The sequence below is a fragment of the Salmo salar genome, chromosome 16, assembly GCF_965601325.2.
Source record: "Salmo salar chromosome 16, fSalSal1, whole genome shotgun sequence".
NCBI classification, from domain to species: Eukaryota; Metazoa; Chordata; class Actinopteri; order Salmoniformes; family Salmonidae; genus Salmo; species Salmo salar.
The window spans coordinates 20,532,501-20,555,550 of NC_138306.1; the positions used below are offsets into that span (position 1 = coordinate 20,532,501).

A 23,050-nucleotide genomic window follows, 5' to 3' on the forward strand; every position below is an offset into this window, starting at 1 on the left:
GCGAGCACGCCCCCATCCACATCGATGGGGTGGCAGTGGAGCAAGTAGACAGCTTTTAAGTTCCTTGGTGTCCCAATCACTAAAGACTTAAAATGGTCCAAACACACTAGCAACAGTAGTGAAGAAGGCGCGACAGTGCCTCTTCCCTCTCAGGAGGTTGAAAACGTTTGGCCTTGGCAATCAAATCCTCAAAAGGTTCTACAGCTGTACCATTGAGAGCATATTGACTGGCTGCATTACTGCTTGGTATGGCTTTAGCACCACCCTCGATTGCGTGGCACTACAGCGTGTTGTGCGGATAGTCCAGTACATCACTGGGGCCGAGCTCCCTGCCATCCATGACCTCTATATCAGGCGGTGTGAAAAGAAGGCCCAGAAAATCAGTCTCCAGCCACTCAAGCCATAGACTATTTTCTCTGCTGCCGCACAGCGGCGCATCAAGTCTGACACCAACAGGCTCTTGAACAGCTTCTATCCCCAAGCAATACGACTGATAAATAGCTAACAAAATAGCTACACGGACTATCTGAGTTAACCTTGTGTCTTTATTGATCTTTTATTTCAAATCTTTGCACTGTCTTTATGCACACTCACAGGGCCCTACCCACTCACACTGTCACTCCAACCCACATACAAACACTCACTCCAATGTTTTCTCACACACAAATCATACATTTATACTAACTCTACAAACCCGCACACCCACTCACATACTCCGTTTATCTTATATCCTGTTGCCTAGTCCCCTTACCCCTATACATATCTACCTCTATCACTCCAGCATCCCTGCACATGTATATATGATATTGGAACTGACTTTTCAAATATTTCCAATATATAGTATGCTTGCCCTCTTATTTTATTGTGCATCTCATATTTCCTATTCTTATTTGTTTTTTTTCTAGTAAAACATTGTATTGATTATTGCATTGTTGGGTTTTGAGTTTGCAAGAAAGGCATTTCACTGTACTTGTGCATATGACATTAAAACTTGAAACTATAGTATTCGCCATATTATTTTAGCAGATCTTACATAGTATTCACTGTAGAGTTCTTGCAGATATTTACTGTAGTGCAGTGTTCACCAACCTTTTCTGACTCAAGATCACTTTCTGAGTCAAAATGCAAGCCAAGATCTACTGCTCCGATTTTTTTGTTTGTTAACATGACTTAAAAAAACGTAACCCAAATCATGACCTCTTCCTGCCTCTATGATTTTTATTTATTTTTTTTATCATTCAGATCTAAAAATTAACTCCCTAAAAGATGGGGGGCTTTTCGTTCCCCTCTACATTTGGACAGAGTTTGCCCAATTCCACTTTCGAGCAATGCAATAAAGAGGAAACCAAGAATGAGAAACTGCTAGCCAAGTGAGCACAGCAAGAAAACGGTGCTTTGCAGAGAGTGGTTGTTTCTGGCTGATAGAACGGTAACCTCACCCATCTGTACACATATGTTGTTTAAGTACTGCATTCAGACCAGGGTTGTGTTCAATACACATATCAATTCAGGAAGTTCATTCAAATTGAAGTGATTCATGAAAAATGAGTGCTTCCGGTTTTTGATAGAAGAGGTATCATTTCATATTTTTAAATGTAAGGTTGTCTAACTATACAAATACTTTTTGAGATCAACTGACACTAACCAAAGAGTTTATCAAATTGAACAACTCCTGTTTAATTTACCTTTTTGATTTTAACTTTTCATATTCTCATTGGGGTTCTTTATGGCACAACTATTTTGATGTCATGAACCTATTAAAAACACTACTGTAGAAATTAGGTTTGTGCAGTAGACTATAAGCCCAATACATTATCACTGCATATTGGATTTGCTTGAATTGCCCTACCAATGCATTGTTGTTCAGACCATTTTTAAATTACATTTCAAAATTTGAGGTAGGCTATATAATCACACTATGGTAGGTTATATGATCACAATAGATCAGTTGCTGTATTACTTGAGGCACAGCTGAATGAGCATACGTTTAAATCATTTGCTTTTTATTTTACTGTGCTGATGGTGCCTGCATCTGATGGTCAGTCTCAGCGGAGGGAGACAGCAGCAGACTGAGGGTCTGTCTCAACGTCAATCTGCTCTCCCTTTCCTCCACTGACCAAAAAGGGTCACCGTCTTCCAGCTGATGGCCAAACTCGAGTCATACAGGATTCATGTTGTTACTCCTATGAACAGAGAAAGTGAAATATTCCTCGATATTAAAAATGACCCAAGATACTAATAATAACAACGCAAGCCTATCGATACACTTTTCTCCTCATTAATTACAGATGCAGTGCTGGTTGTAGAGCTGCAACAAACACTCAAACTGGACAGTTTTATCTCAATCTCTTCATTCAAAGACTCAATCATGGACACTCTTACTGACAGTTGTGGCTGCTTTGCATGATGTATTGTTGTCTCCACCTTCTTGCCCTTTGTGCTGTTGTCTGTGCCCAAAAATGTTTGTACCAAGGCCTCCTGCTGGACAGGGGCTGTGATTAAAAAAACAAAAAACAAACATGGTACAAACATTTTTGGGCACAGACAACAGCACAAAGGGCAAGAAGGTAGAGACAACAATACATCACGCAAAGCAGCCACAACTGTCAGTAAGTGTGTCCATGATTGAGTCTTTGAATGAAGAGATTGAGATAAAACTGTCCAGTTTCAGTGTTTGCTGCAGTTCGTTCCAGTCACTAGTTGTAGCGAACTGAAAAGAGGAGCGACCCAGGGATGTGTGTGCTTTGGGGACCTTAAACAGAATGTGACTGGCAGAACAGGTGTTGTATGTGGAGGATGATGGCTGCAGTAGGTATCTCAGATAGGGGGGAGTGAGGCCTAAGATGGTTTTATAAATAAGCATCAACCAGTGGGTCTTGCGACGGGTATACAGAGATGACCTGTTCACAGAGGAGTATAAAGTGCAGTGATGTGTCCGATAAGGAGCATTGGTGGCTAATCTGATGGCCGAATGGTAAAGAACATCTAGCCGCTCGAGAACACCCTTACCTGACAATCTATAAATTATGACCATCCTACCCATGCTAGATTACGGAGACATCTGAATCAGGGTTAGTTTGGCAGGTGGGGTGAAAGAGGAGCGATTACGATAGAGGAAAGCAAGTCTAGATTTAACCTTAGCCTGCAGTTTTGATATGTACTGAGAGAAGGACAGTGTACCATCTAGCCATACTCCCAAGTACTTGTATGAGGTGACTACATCAAGTCCTAAACCCTCAGAGGTAGTAATCACACCGGTGGGGAGAGGGGCATTCTTCTTACCAAACCACATGACCTTTGTTTTGGAGGTGTTCAGAACAAGGTTAAGGGCAGAGAAAGCTTGTTGGAGACTAAGAAAGCTTTGTTGTAGAGTGTTTAACACAAAATCCGGGGAGTGGCCAGCTGAGTATAGGACTATCATCTGCATATAAATGGATGAGAGAGCTTCCTACTTCCTGAGCTATCTTGTTGATGTAAATTGAGAAGAGCGTGGGGCCTAGGATCGACCCTTGGGGTACTCCCTTGGTGACAGGCAGTGGCTGAGACAGCAGATGTTGACTTTATACACTGCGCTCTTTGAGAGAGGTAGTTAGAAAATCAGGCCAAAGACCTTCAGAGACACCAATACTCCTTAGCCGGCCCACAAGTTTATGTAAAGCTACTGCAATAATGTCATTTTTTTCAGTTGGGTTGTTTGGAGAGGTTTTGCTGGTTTGAGGTCCAGGCAGTTTATTGGCAGTGCCCTCCAATAAGGTGACTGTCTTTAAGTAAATTAATTTGTATTTCTAAAATATCTATTGTTTATGTGAATGCAGTGGCCATTTCAGAAGTACATTATTGTTTGTCAATGCTTTTGGTCATCTTGTGAACTTGGTCAGCTGAATCTGTGAAATCACTGTTGTATTTCAGAAGCTATCTAGTGGAAGTATAAGATCAAACTCATTTTGGTGTACTCTTGTTAATGTGTCATCTGTGTCAAACGAGCAAACCTAATCCTCTAACCTTAATATACTTTGCTTGTTCTTTATATCTGCTTCTGTAACGTTTCCCTTTGGGCTAATGAGTGGCCTTTCACGAACCTCTGTCTTATGTTCTGGTTCAGGTGTTTCACTCATTAAACGGTAGGCATAGTCTGGTTAGCCAATTTAGCTTACCCTAGTCTGCAGGTTTTACAACAATATACTACAGTCATGTCTGCAAAAACACTAGGAAATACTAAAGTATACTTCAGTCATGTCTGCAAAAACACTACAGTGAATACTAAAGTAAAGTCTGAAAAAACACTACAATGAATACTACAGTATATACATTTATTTAGACCATAGTATAGTATTTTTTCATGAGGGTTAGCTGTAAATGTGTAACATATTTGAACAAGGACAACAATGGAAATAAATTAGCAAAGGAGTCTTCCGTTGCCTAGGCAACGCCACCCAGAATGCAGCAGCAGCAGCACACATGGAAATAGACTGAATAGAACATTCTTGGAACCTCTAAACCTGGCAATTTGACTGGTAAACTCAAGAGTACACTCGCAATGTCTGCCTGGTATTGTGATGCAATTTACATGGTCATGTACAATGTTAATTCAAATGATGAGTGACGTAGCTCATGCAATGGAATGTATTTTTTGTAAAGTCAGTTCAGTTTAATGAACAATTCACAGCACCTAATATGTCTGATGGGAACATTTCCTGCTTTGCACCTATGTTAGGGTGTTAGGGATCAAAATGAAACATTGATACTGGTGTTATACTTTGTATTCCATGTTATAGAGCAGCATCTCAGGAACACATGCCAGTTTTCATGAGGATAGGACTTACTATTGCTGAGATCTTGTTTACAAGTGACGGAAAAGGTCGGGGACCTTGTCAATAAGGCACCAAATCACCAGTCTCGATTCTTAAATTCAACACTTTTTGTCCAATATCTCAAGATAGGGTGATCATATTGTTATGACATTTTCAAGGCTGATGTAGAACACATGATTCAAATGAAAGCAATATTATGCAAATTAGGCACTTCATTTGCAAATTAGGCAGTATGGAATACACCATTACAGTCATTTAAGCCCAATAATTGTAGGGTGGTCATATTATTTTTTTAAATCTTGATGCAAACAGAGCTTGTAATAATTTATATAATTAGAATACAACTTTTCCTACTACTTTACGCAAATTAGATACTTAATATGCTAATATCTCTGTATATAATATATAAATACAGCATGTTATTACCATTCATTGGTCACTGAAGAGTTAGGCACTACCCATTCGCATGTAAACACACACAAAGCCGGGGCGGCAGGTAGCCTAGTGGTTAGAGCGTTGGACTAGTAACCGAAAGGTTGCATGATCGAATCCCTGAGCTGACAGTAAAAAATCTGTCGTTCTACCCCTGAACAAAGCAGTTAACCCACTGTTCCTAGGCTGTCATTGAAAATAAGAATTTGTTCTTAACTGACTTGCCTAGTTAAATAAAAGGTAATATTTTTTTTTAAATAACTTACACAGCATCCCCACATACAGACACACACAGCCTAAAAGGTGCTTACAGACCGGCTGCGTTAAATGGCAATTCAACCGCAAAAAAATCTTCCACTGTGTCAAGAGACCAGCGGTCCAGGTTGTTGCCAGCTCACCGTCATTAAAACCTTGTTTGACAAGATGAACTCTGCTCATTCGTCAACCATGCGTGGCGGCCGCTCAAGATTTCATCCATTTACATTTTTTAGCGGCTTGAGTGCTGAGCCAGCGGCGCCGTTCACGGGAGCGAGCATCACGAACCGCAACGATTGCAAAAGTGCTTGCGTTTTGCCGCACTACTCCCATTGAAGTCAGACCTTAACCGCGGACCGTCTCTAAGCACCTTAACAGACACACACTTCTCACCAAGTCTGAACTGTAACACAGAAGCCTACACTAGTCTAATAACATTGCTTACTAAGGTAGGCCTTCACCTGAGTTGGGTTACATTGTTATTTTTGGTGTTGATGAGATAAGTCTAGTGATGGGAGGATAAACTGCACTGTTTCCAGCAAACGATAAGGCTCAGAAGAGACAGCTGAACAGAAAGATAGCCCCATCTATGATTAGGGCATTTCTATAGGCTATTCAATTGCGTGAGAAAACAGATTGATGGACTCATCAGCTTTCTATCGGCTAGGTCTACTATATTTATTTCGCAACTTTCCTAATATTAAGCACATTGCTTCTCTTTACAACAGGAGGATTAGCCTATCACTTGTGAATTATATATTATCACTTGTGAATGATACCCAGCATAAGAAACAGCCTTTTTTTGGTGAATTCTTTTAATCAAAGTCGCACACCTCATGCAGTCTAGCCCATAGGCCTATGTTTTGTTAAGGTTTGTACCACAACTAAAGTGGCCAAAAAACATATGAAAAAAACCATACAAAAATAACGTATAAAACATAAGCATATTAATCCGCTTTACACGGGGTTTAGAGCCTAACTGGCATACATAAGCAGCGCGTGATTTTTAAGTTTAAGGAAGATAATTTTCACCCAAAAAATGCTCCCGCTCCCCCTCTCTGGTGCTCGAGGTCACCAGGCTGCTCATCATTATGCACACCTGTCACCATCGTTACGCGCACGAGCGCATCATTGGACTCACCTGGATTCCATCACGTCATTGATTGCCTCCCCCATATCTGTCACTTCCTCAGTTTCCTTCCCGTGTCTGCATTGATGTTGTTTTATTTCTCTTGTCCAGACCCTGTTCTTGTTTAGTTTCATGTCTATTTATTATTAAATCCTCACCCTGTACTTGCTTCCCATCTCCCAGCGTCTGTGGTTACGGAACCTTTCCAGAATGCAGACACCACAATTGGAAGCATCAGGGAGTTTTTTTGTTGTTGGTGACGTCGGGTCGGGTGCCGCTGCAACCGGGGATGCCTCGGCTGCCTCAGCAGGCCCCCGTGCCTTGGCTGCCTCGCCCAGGTAGGATGCCAGGTGCCCCGGGGTGTACTGTCACGTCTGCTCCAGCTCCGCCTCTCTGGCGCTCGAGGTCACCAGGCTGCTCATCATTACGCACACCTGTCACCATCGTTACTCGCACAAGCGCCTCATCGGACTCACCTGGACCCCATCACGTCATTGATTGCCTCCCCTATATCTGTCACTTCCTCAGTTTCATTCCCGTGTCTGCATTGATGCTGCTTTGTTGCTCTTGTCCAGACGCTGTTCTTGTGCAGTTTCATGTCTATTTGTTTTTAAATCCTCACCTGTACTTGCTTCCTGTCTCCCAGCGTCTGTGGTTACAGAACCGTTACACCTTTAGAATAAAAGCATTTGTGGTCACTTTTGCTAATGGTGTTTTCCCGCTAACGGAACATTCCAGCTTATAGCCTACTGCCATGTGCGCATTACTGTGCGTATAATGTGAAGAAATAGCCTAATAGTTTTCAACATTTTAAGCTAAACTGTTCTGTCAGACTCGTTGCTTAAAAATGTTTGTTAGTGGTTGTATCAATTTGGGATCTATTGTATCCCACAACTGTCCCAGACTATATTTGGAATATTTATTTCTCGCACAGAATAGGTCGACTTTTGCACTATGTGGGATAGTAGATTGACATATGCTAGCGCTTTTGCTGTTCGTTAGGCTGACGAAAAGTAAATGTGGACATTTCCTCCAATATCTTCAATATGTGCCTCGGAATCGGTTAAGGATGTGCGTGCAGTTGGGTCCCCAATGTGTCTGTCTTCACTTGTAGCCTGTGATAAAGACCCAATCATGTGATGAGCGCGAGCAGCACTCAGGGAGAAGGGCACAACAAAGGCATGGATCTTTTTAGGGTGCATTACAACCACAAAGGCGAGGCCGCCGTGAAACTCGAAGTATTATCAAGTGCTTGTCAAATTGTGAATGAGAGACTAATGAAGAATGTCCAGCCTGCGCAAAAAACTAAGCAAAGCTCATGCCTTTTATTCGAATCATCATTAGAGTCGCATCATACAGCCGTAAAATGTATAAAAATCTAAACAAACGTTTTTAGAACAACTAAAAGTTACATTAATAACTAAATTAAGCATATAGGAGTACCTATTTTGTTAACCCGCATGTGTGCACTCTCAAATAATTTGGAGAAAATTCTAAGCAAATCTTGTCTGCTAAATGAACTAGTGTAGCCCACAGCCATTTGGCATAGCCACACCAGGACCTAACATAAGGACAACTCAGAGTATGCTATTCTGTTCTTCTGAAATAGACTACATTTTCTTCATATCATGCTTCTTTAGACCTGTCTAAAATAAATAATGGATTTATTGTAAAGGTGTAGGCTATATTGCATGGATTTATTAGACTTTTAAAAATGTTCCAAAGGTCTGCATCACTGGCTTGTAGGAAGCCAGGAGATGCTAAATGTGTTTGTTAATTAACGGTCAATTACCGTGAGATTGACAGTTATTTGCTTGACAATCACCGGCTGACGAAATTTCATGACTGCCACAGCCCTAGCTATGTTAGCTACTCAATGTTTTTATCGATTGTAGGGCTGTAGCCATTGAATTTTGGTAGTTTCATTTGAAAAAATAAAACCAGCAATCACAAAATTCGAAGGTTGCACAATAGAGCCAATGTCGCGCAGCACTGCCTCTCGCCCGACGCGTTGCCTTGGTGAACGGCGTCAGGCAGTCCCACACACTAGCAAGCTAGCACTGTCATGGAAATGGGGGTGGTGAAATGTGAATTTGGATCAATCCCCAACAACACATACATCAAAATGAAGCTACGAAGCTCTACTTTGTAACTTGCTATGTTTTTTTGTGTCTCTGAAAACATAAATGACATAGCTGAAAGAAAAACGTTTGACCTTATATTTCAGTCCAAGGACGTCCGATGACCCTCAGGACATTCCAATACTTCTTAGCAATACAATGTCATATTGATCTTACTCTGGTAGGTTGAGTAAGAGCAAATATAAACACACCGATTTTGCTGGTTTCACAAAAGGTCTGTACCACAGATTTGAACGTTCTTAACACGGCACTTGCTTTATATTTGGGATCATATTGCGTAAATATCCTATCGTACAGTATTTAGATTTTTAGACATAGGTAACAACTGCCATATTCATGTGATTTATGATGTATTTTGACAACCACATTATTGACATTTAGTGAAAATGTATTTGTTTCTTAGCATCACCTAACAAACCTATGGGTACACTTGCAATTGGCCGCTAGTCCACACATTATGCAATCATTGACATTCCATTTCTATGGCAGCACATGTAGTCAGGAGCAAAGGAGAGGAGAAAAACTACAAAAAAAATTAATCAATGCTGTTATTTGGCTGGACAATTACTGTCATTCAAAATTACCTAAGGAGAAAAGTATAAAACAGTAGGAGGTATAGAGAATGGAGGGAAGAAGATAAAAGTAAGACGAGAGGTGTGAGTGAACAACACTAGCAGGAAGGAATTGGACGTGTTCCAATCTGCCACATGGCCTGGGATCTACAGAGACTCATTGTTCCCATCACAAAGGCAGAGGCAAGGTGTGTACTGGAAGGGAGCTGCAACAAAACAGACCTCCTCCCTCATGGGCAGACTATATTGGAGCATGAGGTCTGATATCAACAGGCTCGGAGACAGTTTCTATCGACAAGCCATCAGGCTGCTGAACACTTGAACTGGACTGACCACCTGCAATGACTCTCCGCACCTTAGGCACTCACGCCCATACACATCACAACTGCTACTACCGGACTCTTAATATTATTGCTAAATACTGCACAATTGAAATACTTGCTCCCCAAAACACGTGTTAATATTGGACCATAAATTGTGCTTTGCTGTATTATACTTATGCTAAAATGCTAATTATGTTTTATTGGTGAACGTCCAGTCACTGGAGAACAAACTGGATGAGCTCCATTCGAGACTATTCTATCAACAGGACCTAAAAAACTGTAATATTCTGTTTCTCAGAGTCATGGTTGAACGAGGACATGGATAATATACACTGAGTGTACAAAACACCTTCATAATATTAAGTTGAACCCCCCCGAAAGTGTTCCACAGGGATGGTGGCCCATGTTGACTGCAATGCTTCCTCCAGTAGTGTAAAGTTGGCTGGATATCATTTGGGTGGTGGACCATTCTTGATACATACGGGAAACTGAGCATGAAAAACCCAGCAGCGTTGCAGTTTTTGACACAAACTGGTGCGCCTGGCACCTACTACCATACTTCGTTCAACTTAAATATTTTGTCTTGCGCATTCACCCTCTGAATGGCACACACACAATCCATGTCTCAATTGTCTCAAGGCTTAAAAATCCTTCTTTAACTTACATTTACATTTTAGTCATTTAGCAGATGCTCTTATCCAGAGCGACTTACATTTTACATTTATTTATTTATTTTTCTCCGTACTGGTCCCCCGTGGGAATTGAACCCACAACCCTGGCGTTGCAAACACCATGCTTTACCAACTGAGCCACACGCTCTACCAACTTATTTTAAGTGGATTTAACAAGTGACATCAATAAGGGATCATAGCTTTCACCTGGTCAGTGTCTCATGGAAAGAGCAAGTGTGCCTTATGTTTTCTACACTCAGTGTGGATGCTGCAGAAATTTGCTTTTTATGTCGTTTTGGAACCGAACTATTAATTTAATACATTAAACCATTTAGCTGTAATGAATAATATATCATAAATCTAATTAATAATTTCACCCAATATTATGGCCATAAGATGAGCAAATGAACCCTAATATGCATCAAATGTTATTTTAAAACAGTTTAGATGATATGGACAATTTTAGATATTCTTCTGTTATTTAATATGCAGTTTTATTTTTTTTTAATAACTTGAATATATACTGAAAGAAGATGGCGCCGACAGATAGGGCAGGCGTGCTTCAAGCTCCTAAGCAACTTTGCAGTATTTCATTTTTTTGAGCGTTTTTAAATTCTTAGCCTAGAATGTACATTACATACAACCAGAAAAAGACCTGATCTCATATGTATATACTGTATTTTAGTCAATGCAGCTCCGACATTGCTCATCCAAATATTTATATATTCTTAATTTCATTCCTTTACTTTAGATGTGTGTATATTGTTGTGAAATTGTTAGATATTACTGCATTGTTGGAGCGAGAAACACAAGCATTTCGCTACACCCGCAATAGCATCTGCAACACGTGTATGTGACCACTAAAATTAGATTTGAACAAACATATAAACGCAACATGCAACAATTTCAAAGATTTTACTGAGTTGCAGTTCATATAAGGAAATCAGTCAATTGAAATCAATAAATTAGGCCCTAATCTATGGAGTTCACATGACTGGGCAGGGGTGTAGCCATGGGTGGGCCTGGGAGGGCATAGGCCCACCCATTTGGCAGCCAGGCCCACCCACTGGGGAGCCAGGCCCAGCCAATCAGAATGAGTTTTTCCCCACAAAAGAGCTTTATTACAGACATAAACACTCATCAGCATTCCCCCCCACCCCCTCTTCAGATGATCCCACAGTTGAAGAAGCCGGATTTTGAGGTCCTGAGCAGGCGTGATTACATGTGGTCTGCGTTTGTGAGGCCGGTAAAGACGTTCTGCAAAATTCTCTAAAATGACGTAGCTCGGCTTATGGAAGAGAAATGAACATTAAATTATTCGGTAACAACTCTGGTGGACATTCCTGCAGTCAGCATGCCAATTTTACGCTCCCTCAAAACTTGAGACATTTGTGCCATTGTGTATAGGTACAAAACTGCACATTTTAAAGTGGCCGATTTGTCCCCCAGCACAAGGTGCACCTGTGTAATGAACATTCTGTTTAATCAGCTTCTTTGATATGCCACACCTGTTAGGTGGATGGATTATCTTGGAAAAGGAGAAATGCTAACTAACAGGGATATAAACAAATTTGTGCACAAAATGTTAGATAAATAGGCTTTTTGTGTGTATGGAACATTTCTGGGACCTTTAATTTTAGCTCATGAAACATGGGACCAACACTTTACATGTTGCTTTCATATTTTTGTTCAGTATAGATTAGAAGTTATCCTATTTGGTATTGTAGTTGTTTTACCAGTTATCAACATATTGTTCAATGTTTAAAAAAAATAAAGCTCAGTGGTTATTCTGTGACTTTAGCTAATGGTATCGTTTCGGTATCGAGTATCGTTTTGGTATTGAGTATTATTTCAGTATCTAGTATTTTGATACTAAACCTGGTATTGGTATCGTAGTCAAAATTCTGTTATGGTGATAACACGCATACGAAGCATGTGACCAATACGATTTGATTTATGCTATTCTACTGAGCCATTTACTTTATGTTCGTATTGTTATCTTTTATTATTTCTTATTGTTGTTGCATTGTCGAGAAGGAATCTGCAAGTAAGCATTTCGTTGGACGGTGTATACCATGTGTATCCTGTACATACGACTAATAAAACATGAAACTGGGCCCAATCTGCTGATAATAACGTGCTGGCTGGCAACCTTCTCCATGGCAACAACGGGGTTGTGGTGGCAGAGCAGCACTGTGCTCTGTGGCGCGAACAGGGTGCCAGGAGGCGGCTAATCGCCTGGGTTTTTGTCTACTCTATCTATGGCCATGAGAAGGAGGAGAGGAGATGTAGTTTACACCAACAAGAGAGGGAGAGAGAGAGGGGAGAGAGAGACTAGAAACAGTGGGAAGTGGGAGGGCAGAGAGGATGGATGAAAAAACAAAGATGATGGAGATTGAGGGTGGAATAAAAAAAGTGATGACGTAATAAGCTACACAAGATAGGCTACCTCATGAAAGACTGCATGAATTCAATATTACTTTTTCAAACTCTCTGTTTTTAGCTGACGGTCTTTATAGCTTAGCTGTTGAGAGGAATTGAAGACGTGCTCCTTTTCTTCCTCTGACAATCCACAGGGATTAGAAAACAGCTCAAATGTCAGGTGCTAATGGCAGTGTCTTCTTAATGCAGCACCATAATGTTCTTCTGTGCTGGGTTTGCGTGTCTGTCTAAAGGGGTGGGTACATTGTTAAAGTATGCGAGAGTGTGTGTGTGTGTGTGTGTGTGTGTGTGAGAGAGACAGACAGTAGCATTGAAGCCACTCTTCACTGAGCAAGTTGAGTCACCTCTCACAGAACAATGAACCTGACTGGCTCACGCTGCAAAAAGATCTCATAGTTTCCCTTCGAAATTCAATGCATTATGGATGAACGTCTATTTTTGACACATTCATTCTGTGTGGTTACAGGGTTAATTCTGCATGGTTACAGGATTAAACAGAAACAACTCTAAGGTTGACAGTTTAGGCATTAGTTCCGAGTGGTTAAGGGTATGGTTTGGGGAAGGCTATGGTTTGGGAAAGGCTTAAAACCAAATAATTAAAAACGACAGGCTATTACCATCAGGTATCATCAGTATCCTCACGGTTGGCTAAAACATTGTGAACTGCCATGGTCTGAGCAACGCGCTTCGGCTCCGAGCACCATGAGTTCTCAGCAATTGTTTTATTTTTTTTATGAGCGCTGAGGAAGGCATGTATCGACGTTCTCAGGACCTTTTCAAACATCCAGAATATATTTCTCGTGATCAGGCTGCAAAAGGAACACTGCATGACATTTAAACAGACCACACACAAACACATTAATGAATGTGTCCTAACAATAAAGAATTTAGCACAACACTGAAGGGAATAATCAGTTACATGGTGATGATATCACCTCAGTGATAAACATCTAATGACTTCCTGAATACACACACCCTCTGCCAGCGGTGTGTGTGGCTGGCAGGGATTTCACCTGGACTTGGCTTTCTGGGTTTTAACCACAAATTATTTTGTGTCAGCCCTGAATCTTTTGCGCTGCTGCGGAACAATTGTAGTCAACTGAATGCGCTGCTTAGTTCGTAGAGCTGTGGTTACGTGAAACTCCTGAAGTCATCCAACCGTTATAAGCGAGGGCACTCCGCCACTTCTCAGAATGGCGCGATGTCTCAAGATCTCTTAATGATTAATTACTATTCTACATAACCGACTGAATATAATAGCATAGATCATGTTAGGCTACTGTTAGACCAAAAACATAACATACTTTCTTATGACAATTTAGGATGATTGTGCAGAGATGTAAAAAAGTATGTGTACAGTAAATCAACAGCACGCGAAATATGCTTTGATTGAAACAAAATACAGGTGGCTGTGTTTAACTCCATCTGCTAAAGAAATTGATCAAACAGTAGTTAAGCTACTTAGCCTACTTCATCCAAGAAGATCGAAATGCATATTCCAATGGAACTGATTGGGATCAAATGGTTTCCATGCATGCAGCATGGACGTTTCACCCATAAAACGTGAAGAATTATCTGTTAGGCTACCCCCAAAAATAGCACTACACCACTGGTTGTAATACATGTAAAGCACTTGCCTTGTGGTCAACTGATCATTTCAGCAGTGTTTTCATTGGAACAGCGTCATTGCGTTACTTTTAGACAAGCATGGGAACTCATCTTGATAAATCAATCGATGTCAGATTTCTGTTTTCACTGAATCTCTGTTTGGCTATTTGGTTACAATTCGGCTGGGAAATGTTAGCTACGTTGAAGTGAGTGCTGATGATCTAGCTAAATTGAAGTGAGTGCCTATAGCCTACCCGAGGAGCTTCTCTGGTGTTTTCCAGATCTTTCCAATACTTTTTTGATGCATTTTAGCCACTTAGCCTACTGATACAAATGCAAAATTGTACGTTACTCGCTGATATATTATTTTATATATTATTGTAACAGTTGGCCTACCTAAGCAATAAACCCACATGGGGTTACTGACCATAATCCATGGAAGGGGTGCTGGAAGTGCTGCAGACACATTTTAATAAATGTGCCAAATGTAATTACTCCTGTCTGTACAGAAATAACTAAAATCAACTTATTTAAAAAAATTGCTGTGGATTGTGTTTTGGCACAAGCGCATAGGTCTACAGTCGGAATCCCGCAATTGAGCAGCCCGTGGCAAATATCAAACAGCTGAGTGTTGAGTTGTGGCTGTTAATATGGCTGTCAATGAACAGCAGGCAAAAGCTACAATGTCTTTCGCAATATTTCAAAACACAATTGAGGGAAAAAAAACTATTTGCATAAGTGAGTGCCGGTGGAAAGTTGGTGGACTATAATTTTCTCATATTGTAGACTTAAAATCTATGTATCCACTCTTTTCATTGGCCTACGCTATTGGTTGCATTTAGGACATGGGTTGTTAGTTTTATTGATTTCAGTGTGTCAATGTATTTTTTTAACCTTTTATTTAACTAGGCAAGTCAGTTAAGAACAAATTCTTATTTACAATGACGGCCTACACCGGCCTAACCTGGAAGACGCTGGGCCAATTGTGCGCCGCCCTATGGAACTCTCAATCATGGCTGGTTGTGATACAGCTTGGATTTGAACCAGGGTGTCTGTTGCGCGCGCGTGAGCCATCGTGCATAAATATATTTTATCCCCCCACACCAAACGCAATCATGACACGCAGGTTAAAATATCAAAACAAACTCTGAACCAATTACATTAATTTGGGGACAGGTCGAAAAGCATTAAACATTTATGGCAATTTAGCTTGCTAGCTAGCTTGCTGTTGCTAGCTAATTTGTCCTGGGATATAAACATTGATTTGTTATTTTACCTGAAATGCACAAGGTCCTCTACTCCGACAATTAATCCACACATAAAACGGTCAACCGAATCGTTTCTAGTCATCTCTCCTTCTAGGCTTTTTCCTTCTCTTGACTTTATATTGCGATTGGCACCTTACCGGCCACTGACCTCCTTCGTCTTTCAGTTACCCACGTGGGTATAACCAATGAGGAGATGGTGTAACGGTAGCGGTGGTGCGCGCTAATAGCGTTTCAATCAGTGACCTCACTCGCTCTGAGACTTGAAGTAGGGTTTCCCCTTGCGTTGCAAGAGCCGCGGCTTTTGTGGCGCGATGGGTAACGATGCTTCGTGGGTGTCAGTTGTTGATGTGTCCAAGGGTCCATGGTTCGAGCCCAGGTTGGGGCGAAGAGAGGGACGGAACCTACACTGTTACAATGGCACGTGGGTATCTGCATCTATAAACCAATGAGGAGATGGGAGAGGCAGGACCTGCGTCAGAAATAGAACTAGACGCTCGTTGGCCGCAGAGCAGTGTGGGTGCAATAATTGAATAATATAGATTTAAAAATGTATTTTGCAAAGCTCGCGACCCGAGTATCCTGTATCCTGTCATTTTGGTTATTTGTGTGGTATTAAAACATTTTATTTTAATGTCTCCAGTCAGGTAGAATTGCAGGAAATAATTTTAGAAAAGGCTATTTATTGTTTTTCAGGGCTGAGGCCCGAATGTTATGAACCTCCGGTGACGTCCCTGGTGGCTGGCCCTAGAGAACATCCACCACCAGAGAGAAAGGAAGTGAGGATGACTAAGCCATCATTCCCCCTGTTCACTCAACCATCCCCAGGCCACACATCCTTTATCTAACCCACCCATCTCCCCAAATAAAGCCACTGTGTAGCCCAGACATTGGAGGACTGCATTAGTTATGTTTATCTCCCTGCTGCCTCCTATCACCTACTCAGAGACAAAAGTCTGAAATATGGCTCATTATTCTCTTGCGGCTGGTGCCTAAATGAAACAATGACAAAGGATGTACGCCTCCATAATCTCATTTCAGACAACTGTTTAAATGTTGCTTAGCAATCCTCCCCTCTGTCTCTTCCTCTCACTCTCAATCTCAGTCTTTAGCCACTGTTCATCCATTCTCTCCCACTCTTTTTCCCCTCGCCAAATCCTCCCACTCACTCTCCTGCCTTCATAATCTCTCCTCTTTCCTCTCAGTTCCGATCACTCGCTTCTCTCTACTTTCTAACCGGATCCTTTCATTTTAAACTTCTCCCCTACTCTATTTGTATCTAGCTTCCTGCCTCCCTACCTACACAAATAATAATAATAATAATAATAATAATAATAATTCCCCCAATCCCTAAACGTCTTTGCTTCATGAAAGGTACCGTGTGGCTCAGTTGGTAGAGCATGGTGTTTGCAACGGAAAAAAAATGTATGAAATGTATGCATTCACTACTGTAAGTCGCTCTGGATAAGAGCGTCTGCTAAATGACTAAAATGTAAATGTAAAATGAAAGAAGCAGAGATGACAGAACTTTACCGATGTCAACTAGATTGAAGCATTCATTGATTTATGACATTATTCTGTGATACAGCCCAGGATCGAACCAGGGTCTGTAGTGATGGACATCTGGGCAAGAGGCATACTTATGTAAGAATGCTGTTCATTGACTATAGCTCAGCATTCAACACCATAGTACTCTCCAAGCTCATCATCAAGCTCGAGGCCCTGGGTCTGAACACCGCCCTGTGCAACTGGGTCCTAGACTTCCTGACAGGTTGCCCCCAGGTGGTGAAGGTAGGAAACAACACCTCTTCGCTGATCCTCAACACTGGGGCCCCACAAGGGTGCGTTCTCAGCCCCCTCCTGTACTCCCTGTTCACCCATGACTGTGTGGCCAAGCACGCCTCCAACTCAATCATCAAGTTTGCAGACGACACAACAGTAGTAGGCTTGATTAACAACAATGAGCCTACAGGGAGGAGATGAGGGCTCTGGGAGTGTGGTGCCAGGAAAACAACCTCTCACTCAACGTCAACAAAACTAAGGAGATGATCGTGGACTTCAGGAAACAGCAGAGGGAGCACCCCCCTATCCACATCGATGGGACTGCAGTGGAGACGGTGGAAAGCTTCAAGTTCCTCAGCGTACAAGTCACTGACAAACTGAAATGGTCCACCCACACAGACAGTGTGGTAAAGTTGGCGCAACAGCGCCTCTTCAACCTCAGGAGGCTAAAGAAATTTGGCTTAACACCTAAAACGCTCACAAACTCTTACAGATACACAATTGAGAGCATCCTGTCGGGCTGTATCACCGCCTGGTACGGCAACTGCACAGCCCACAACCGCAAAGCTCTCCAGAGGGTGGTGCGGTCTGCCCAACGCATTACCTGAGGCAAACTTCCCGCCCTCCTGGACACCTACAGCACCCGATGTCACAGGAAGGCCAAAAAGATCATCAAGGACAACAACCACCCGAGCCACTGCCTGTTCACCCCGCTATCATCCAGAAGGCGAGGTCAGTACAGGTGCATCAAAGCTGGGACCGAGAGACTGAAAAACAGCTTCTATCTCAAGGCCATCAGACTGCTAAACAGCCATCATTAGTACATCAGAGGCTGCTGCCTATAGACATAGATTAGGAATCACTGGCCACTTTTAGAAATGGATCACTAGCCACTTTAATAATATTCCGTATCTAGCATTACTCATCTCACATGTATAAACTGCACTCCATACTATTCTACGGTATCTTAGTCACTTTTAAATTGTGTTTACATATTGCAAGACCCATTTCATATCTATATACTGTATTGTATTTTATATTACACCACTGACTGCTAAACAGCCATCTCCAGCACATCAGAGGCTGCTGCCTATAGACATAGATTAGGAATCACTGGCCACTTTAAGGAATTGAAACACTAGCCACATTAATGTCTCCATATCTTGCACTACTCATCTCATATGTGTAAACTGTACTCTATACTATTCTACGGTATCTTAGTCTCTTTAATTGTGTGTAAATATTGCGTCAACCATCTCATATGTATATACAGTGGCATAGTATAGAATACAGTATCTTAGCCCAATGCCACTCTGACATATATGTATATATATTCTTAATCCATTTCTTACTTAGATTTACGTGTATTTTGGGTATATGTTGTAAAACTGTTAGATATTACTATATTACTTGTTAGATATTACTGCACTGTCGGAGCTAGAAGCACAAGCATTTCACTACACCCGCAATAACATCTGATAAACACGTGTATGTGACCAATACATTTGATTTGATTTGGAGAAAAGAAGAGAAAAGGAGAGAACGGGAGAAGAGTATAGAGATTAATGAGAGTAGGGCTTTACTATGTAGCCTACTGTCTGTCTGTGGGATGTGAGCAGGACTCTGTACCATATGGCATCAGACATCCATCTCTGACAAACCGACCCATCTTCAAGGAGTCCTCTGTTCCCAGACCCACCGTTCAGCATGAGTGAGTAATGACAGAAAAAAACGCAGACGTATGTTTCCCCATTAAATTGATCTATCGGTTTTAGACTGACGAGTCTGAGTCCGCCTAAGCATCTGGAGGGAGTGATGGGAGGGAAAGAGAGAAAGAGCAGAGAAGGACAAAGCTTTGGGAAGCTTTTGAGAGAATAAACAGAGAGAGCAGAGGGAGATTAAATATATGTGTGCATAAGGAAAGAGTGAAAGTGGAAGAGAGCACAGAGTGAGATGACGAGACGGGGAGGATAGGGAGAGAGAAAGAGAGAGCGAGAGAAAGACTAAACTCATGACACATCACCAGAGGACAACGCCAGATACCAAGGTTAAAAAAGACAGGCCGATTTATGTCCTCCAAAATAACAATCAACCCCTGCCAGTCCTTACAAGCCCCGGATCTCTGATTGGATAAGTCTGTCTGCCCTGAGCTTTACTGGCAGAGGCATACAGGTGTTTTAGGCTCAAAACTGGGGGTGTCAACTGGGAATACTGGTGTGGTAGTGGGGCCTATACTACAAGGCTGTAGAGAGGGAAAAGACAGAAGAACCCACTTACTATTATTCCATTGTTCCTGTCTAGCAGAAGTACCTTCATGAAGTGTTCGTAACAAGTGATGAAGGTATAAACATAAAACTATCCTCTGGGGGGAAAGAATGTGTGAGACTGTGTGTGTGACTGTGTGTGCGGCGTGCACATGTGCGTCAATCTGCGTGGAGCTTGATTGCTTGGCAGTCTCAAAGCAGAATAAGGCCTATTCAATAGAGCCAATAATGACTTGCATTCCAAGAGCCAATCATGAATAAAAGGTTATTTAAGGCACATTTTTCTAATGGCCTCCTCCCCCTCTCCCTCTCTCTCTCTACAGCAGAATCCTTTCACAGCATCCCAACAGCAGTTCCTGCTAGATTAAATCAATAACCAAAGAACTCCAATCAAAGCCAGCTGAGAGCGAGAAACTACAGTACTTTGATAAGTAAACAATCAGAGCCAAAGAGACAATTGAGTGGTGATGAGTTTGACAACGAGAGGCATCTCACAAATGAAAAATATCACATCTCATCCTACTACTTTGAGGATCTACTCTATAAACAGGAGAAAAAGCATCTGTGATGGAGCCCAAGACAGAAGCTGCATGGACAGCAACATAAAGAAAGCAGAAGATAAGCCTGAATTCAATTTGAAAACAGCTCTGAATATCCTTTTTTTTGTGGGGGATAGGGTGGAGGGAGGGTTGGTACTGTAGTTCAGAGCCTCCTACGCATGTATTCGATGCAGACAGTGAAGTCTCCTGTGGAGTGACTGAACCAGGGTTTCCGTTAGTCGGTAATAGCCGGCTTTTGGCCTATAGATTTGTTTTGAAATGCCGATAAATAAAAAAAACTGTCCAATTGTCCGGGAGAAGAAACAATCCCATTGCGAAAATGCTTTTTAGCCTATTCATAAATGTAAATACTAGTCGATGGAAATACATTTGACTGGTCATGCTTATCGGTCTATAAGTTAATTTGCATAATTTATTTGAATTAAATTGTCGCATGTGTAGGCTACACTATATTCATTTATCACACGCTTACAGCATACAGATACAAAGCCTTTGAGCGGAAAATCTGTCAGACAGCACGAGAGCTACTGCTGCAGCATCTCAAACAGCAACGAGCTAATGCTGCAGCATCTCAAACAGCAACGGAAGGCAGGCTTCATCAGGACGTCACACACTACTTTGTAATGAGCTAGAGGCAGTAGGCTTTGCATTTTGAAAACATATACTTCATTGTTTGAAACCTGAACATTTTAACACATATGAGGCATGTCTTAGGCCTACCTCACTTCAAAGTAGCCTATTACATCTCCTCTATTTCAAAATTTCGAACGGATATTTAATCTGTCACATGAAACCGCTAGCATGTGCAGTGCCCTTTTGACAAAAGTGTTTTCCCGCTAATTGCATTATGGAATGAACATTTGCGGGTAGCCTAATGCCTTGTGGGCATTGCTGCACTTATAATGTGGAGAAATAATCGTTTATCAACATTTTAAGCTAAACATTCTGATCTGTTGCATCAGACTCATTGCTTTTTAACGTTAAAAAAAAAAATGTAGCCTAGGTCTACTGGTTGTATGAATTTGGGATCCATCTTCCCACAACTGTCCCAGAGTCTGTTTGGAATAGGCCACTTCTCGACAAGCTGACCAATAGAATAGGTAAACTTTTCTACCATGGGGGACAGTATATTGACATAGGATAGTGATTTTGCTTTTTGTTACTTGTCTTGTTGGCTGAGGAAAAGTAAATGTGGACAGTTATTCTAACATCCACAAAATCAGAATACGGTAAGGACTGTGCATCATTGCATCCTCTACTTGCATGTTCTGTTAATATGAATTACCATAATCTAAAATGTAATTTCTGTCATTCTGAGCACCCTGAGCACCCTGATCAGGTTACGCACCCAATGCACATGGGTCCTAAAATGCTGCTGGTTAAATGTCCGGGGCCACATTTTCCTAACAGAAACCCTGACACACATGGTATGGAATGCCCAAATTAACTATACTGAACAAAAATATAAATGCAACATGCAACAATTTCTGATTTTACTGAGTTACAGTTCATATAAGGAAATCAGTCAATTGAAATAAATGCATTATGCCCTAATCTATGGATTTCACATTACTGGGCACGAGTTCAGCCATGGGTGAATCAGATTGAGTTTTTCCACACAAAAGGGCTTTATTACAGACAGAAATACTCCTCAGTTTCATGAGCTGTCCAGGTGGTTGGTTTCAGACAGTTCCGCAGGTGAAGAAGCCAGATGTGGAGGTCCTGGGTTAGCGTGGTTACACGTGCTCTGCAGTTGTGAGGCGGTTGACAAAACTGCACATATTAGAGTGGCCTTTTATTGTCCCCAGCACAAGGTGCACCTGTGTAATGATGATGCTGTTTAATCAGCTTATTGATATGCCACATCTGCCAGGTAGATGGATTATCTTGGCAAAGGAAAAATGCTCACGAACAGGGATATAAACAAATAAGCTTTTTGTGCATATGGAACATTTTGGGGATCTTTTATTTCAGTTTGTGAAATATGGGACCAACACTTTACATGTTGCGTTCATATTTTTGTTCAGTATAGAACCCATAGGAGGAGTGCAGGCTTTAGCTGACAGCTAAACTCAGCAAGGGATGGAAGAGTCATGACATGCACTCTGACTCTCAACACAAGGGCTTATAGGCTGTCCTGTCTGTATATCTTGTTGCACATTAAAGCAGGCTGTCTCTGAAATAGAACAGAGTTTCAACTGACCACAGATGCAGGGCATAGAGAGATCATACACTCTGACTGACTAGAGGGGTTCCACAGGGTGCACTGCTGTGCTACTCACATTGCCATGGTTGATGAAGCCGTGTTTCCTGGCGATTCGGTCAGCCTCCTGCGGTCCCCCCTCTATGTGGACCGCCCAGGTGTTAGTGTAGACCTCCTCGCCAGTGGTCAGCTTAGCAGTCGACTCCAGTGCTGCGGACAGGAGGACCAGGAGAGTCCCAAGCTGCAGCAGGGCCAGCCTGGCATCCATGAAAAGTAGAACAGGGGCACTGGGCAGGGGAACTCCGTCCGTCTGTCTTTCTGGGGTGGAGAAGTCTCAATGCTCACCAGTAACAGCACTGGCCTCCCTCACAGCAGCCAAATAGAGCAGTGACCTAAAGAAAAAGAGAACAAAGTCATAAAACCACACATTGGCTCGTAAACACATACATGCACGTATGCATGAATGCACGCAAACACACACAGGTAGTTGTTCACTCAGTGTGCAGTGCGCACAACCCCACATGCCACAGCACAGAGCAAAAATAGGAGACCACAGACCACAGCATGCATTCTGTTGAATGCATTCACTTTC

The 23,050-nt window shown here is 41.8% G+C and overlaps 1 protein-coding gene across 3 annotated transcripts in view; it reads right to left on the bottom strand.

Annotated features, from left to right (window-relative positions):
- LOC106573344 (furin) overlaps nucleotides 1–23,050 on the bottom strand; it is a 170,020-nt gene that overhangs the window by 115,542 nt on the left and 31,428 nt on the right. For all 3 annotated transcript variants that reach the window (XM_014148311.3, XM_014148313.3, XM_014148315.3), the window contains exon 2: nucleotides 22,538–22,850. In XM_014148311.3, the coding sequence (XP_014003786.1) occupies nucleotides 22,538–22,726 (189 nt within the window). In that variant the 5' untranslated portion in view covers nucleotides 22,727–22,850. The remainder of the gene's footprint in view (nucleotides 1–22,537; nucleotides 22,851–23,050) is intronic.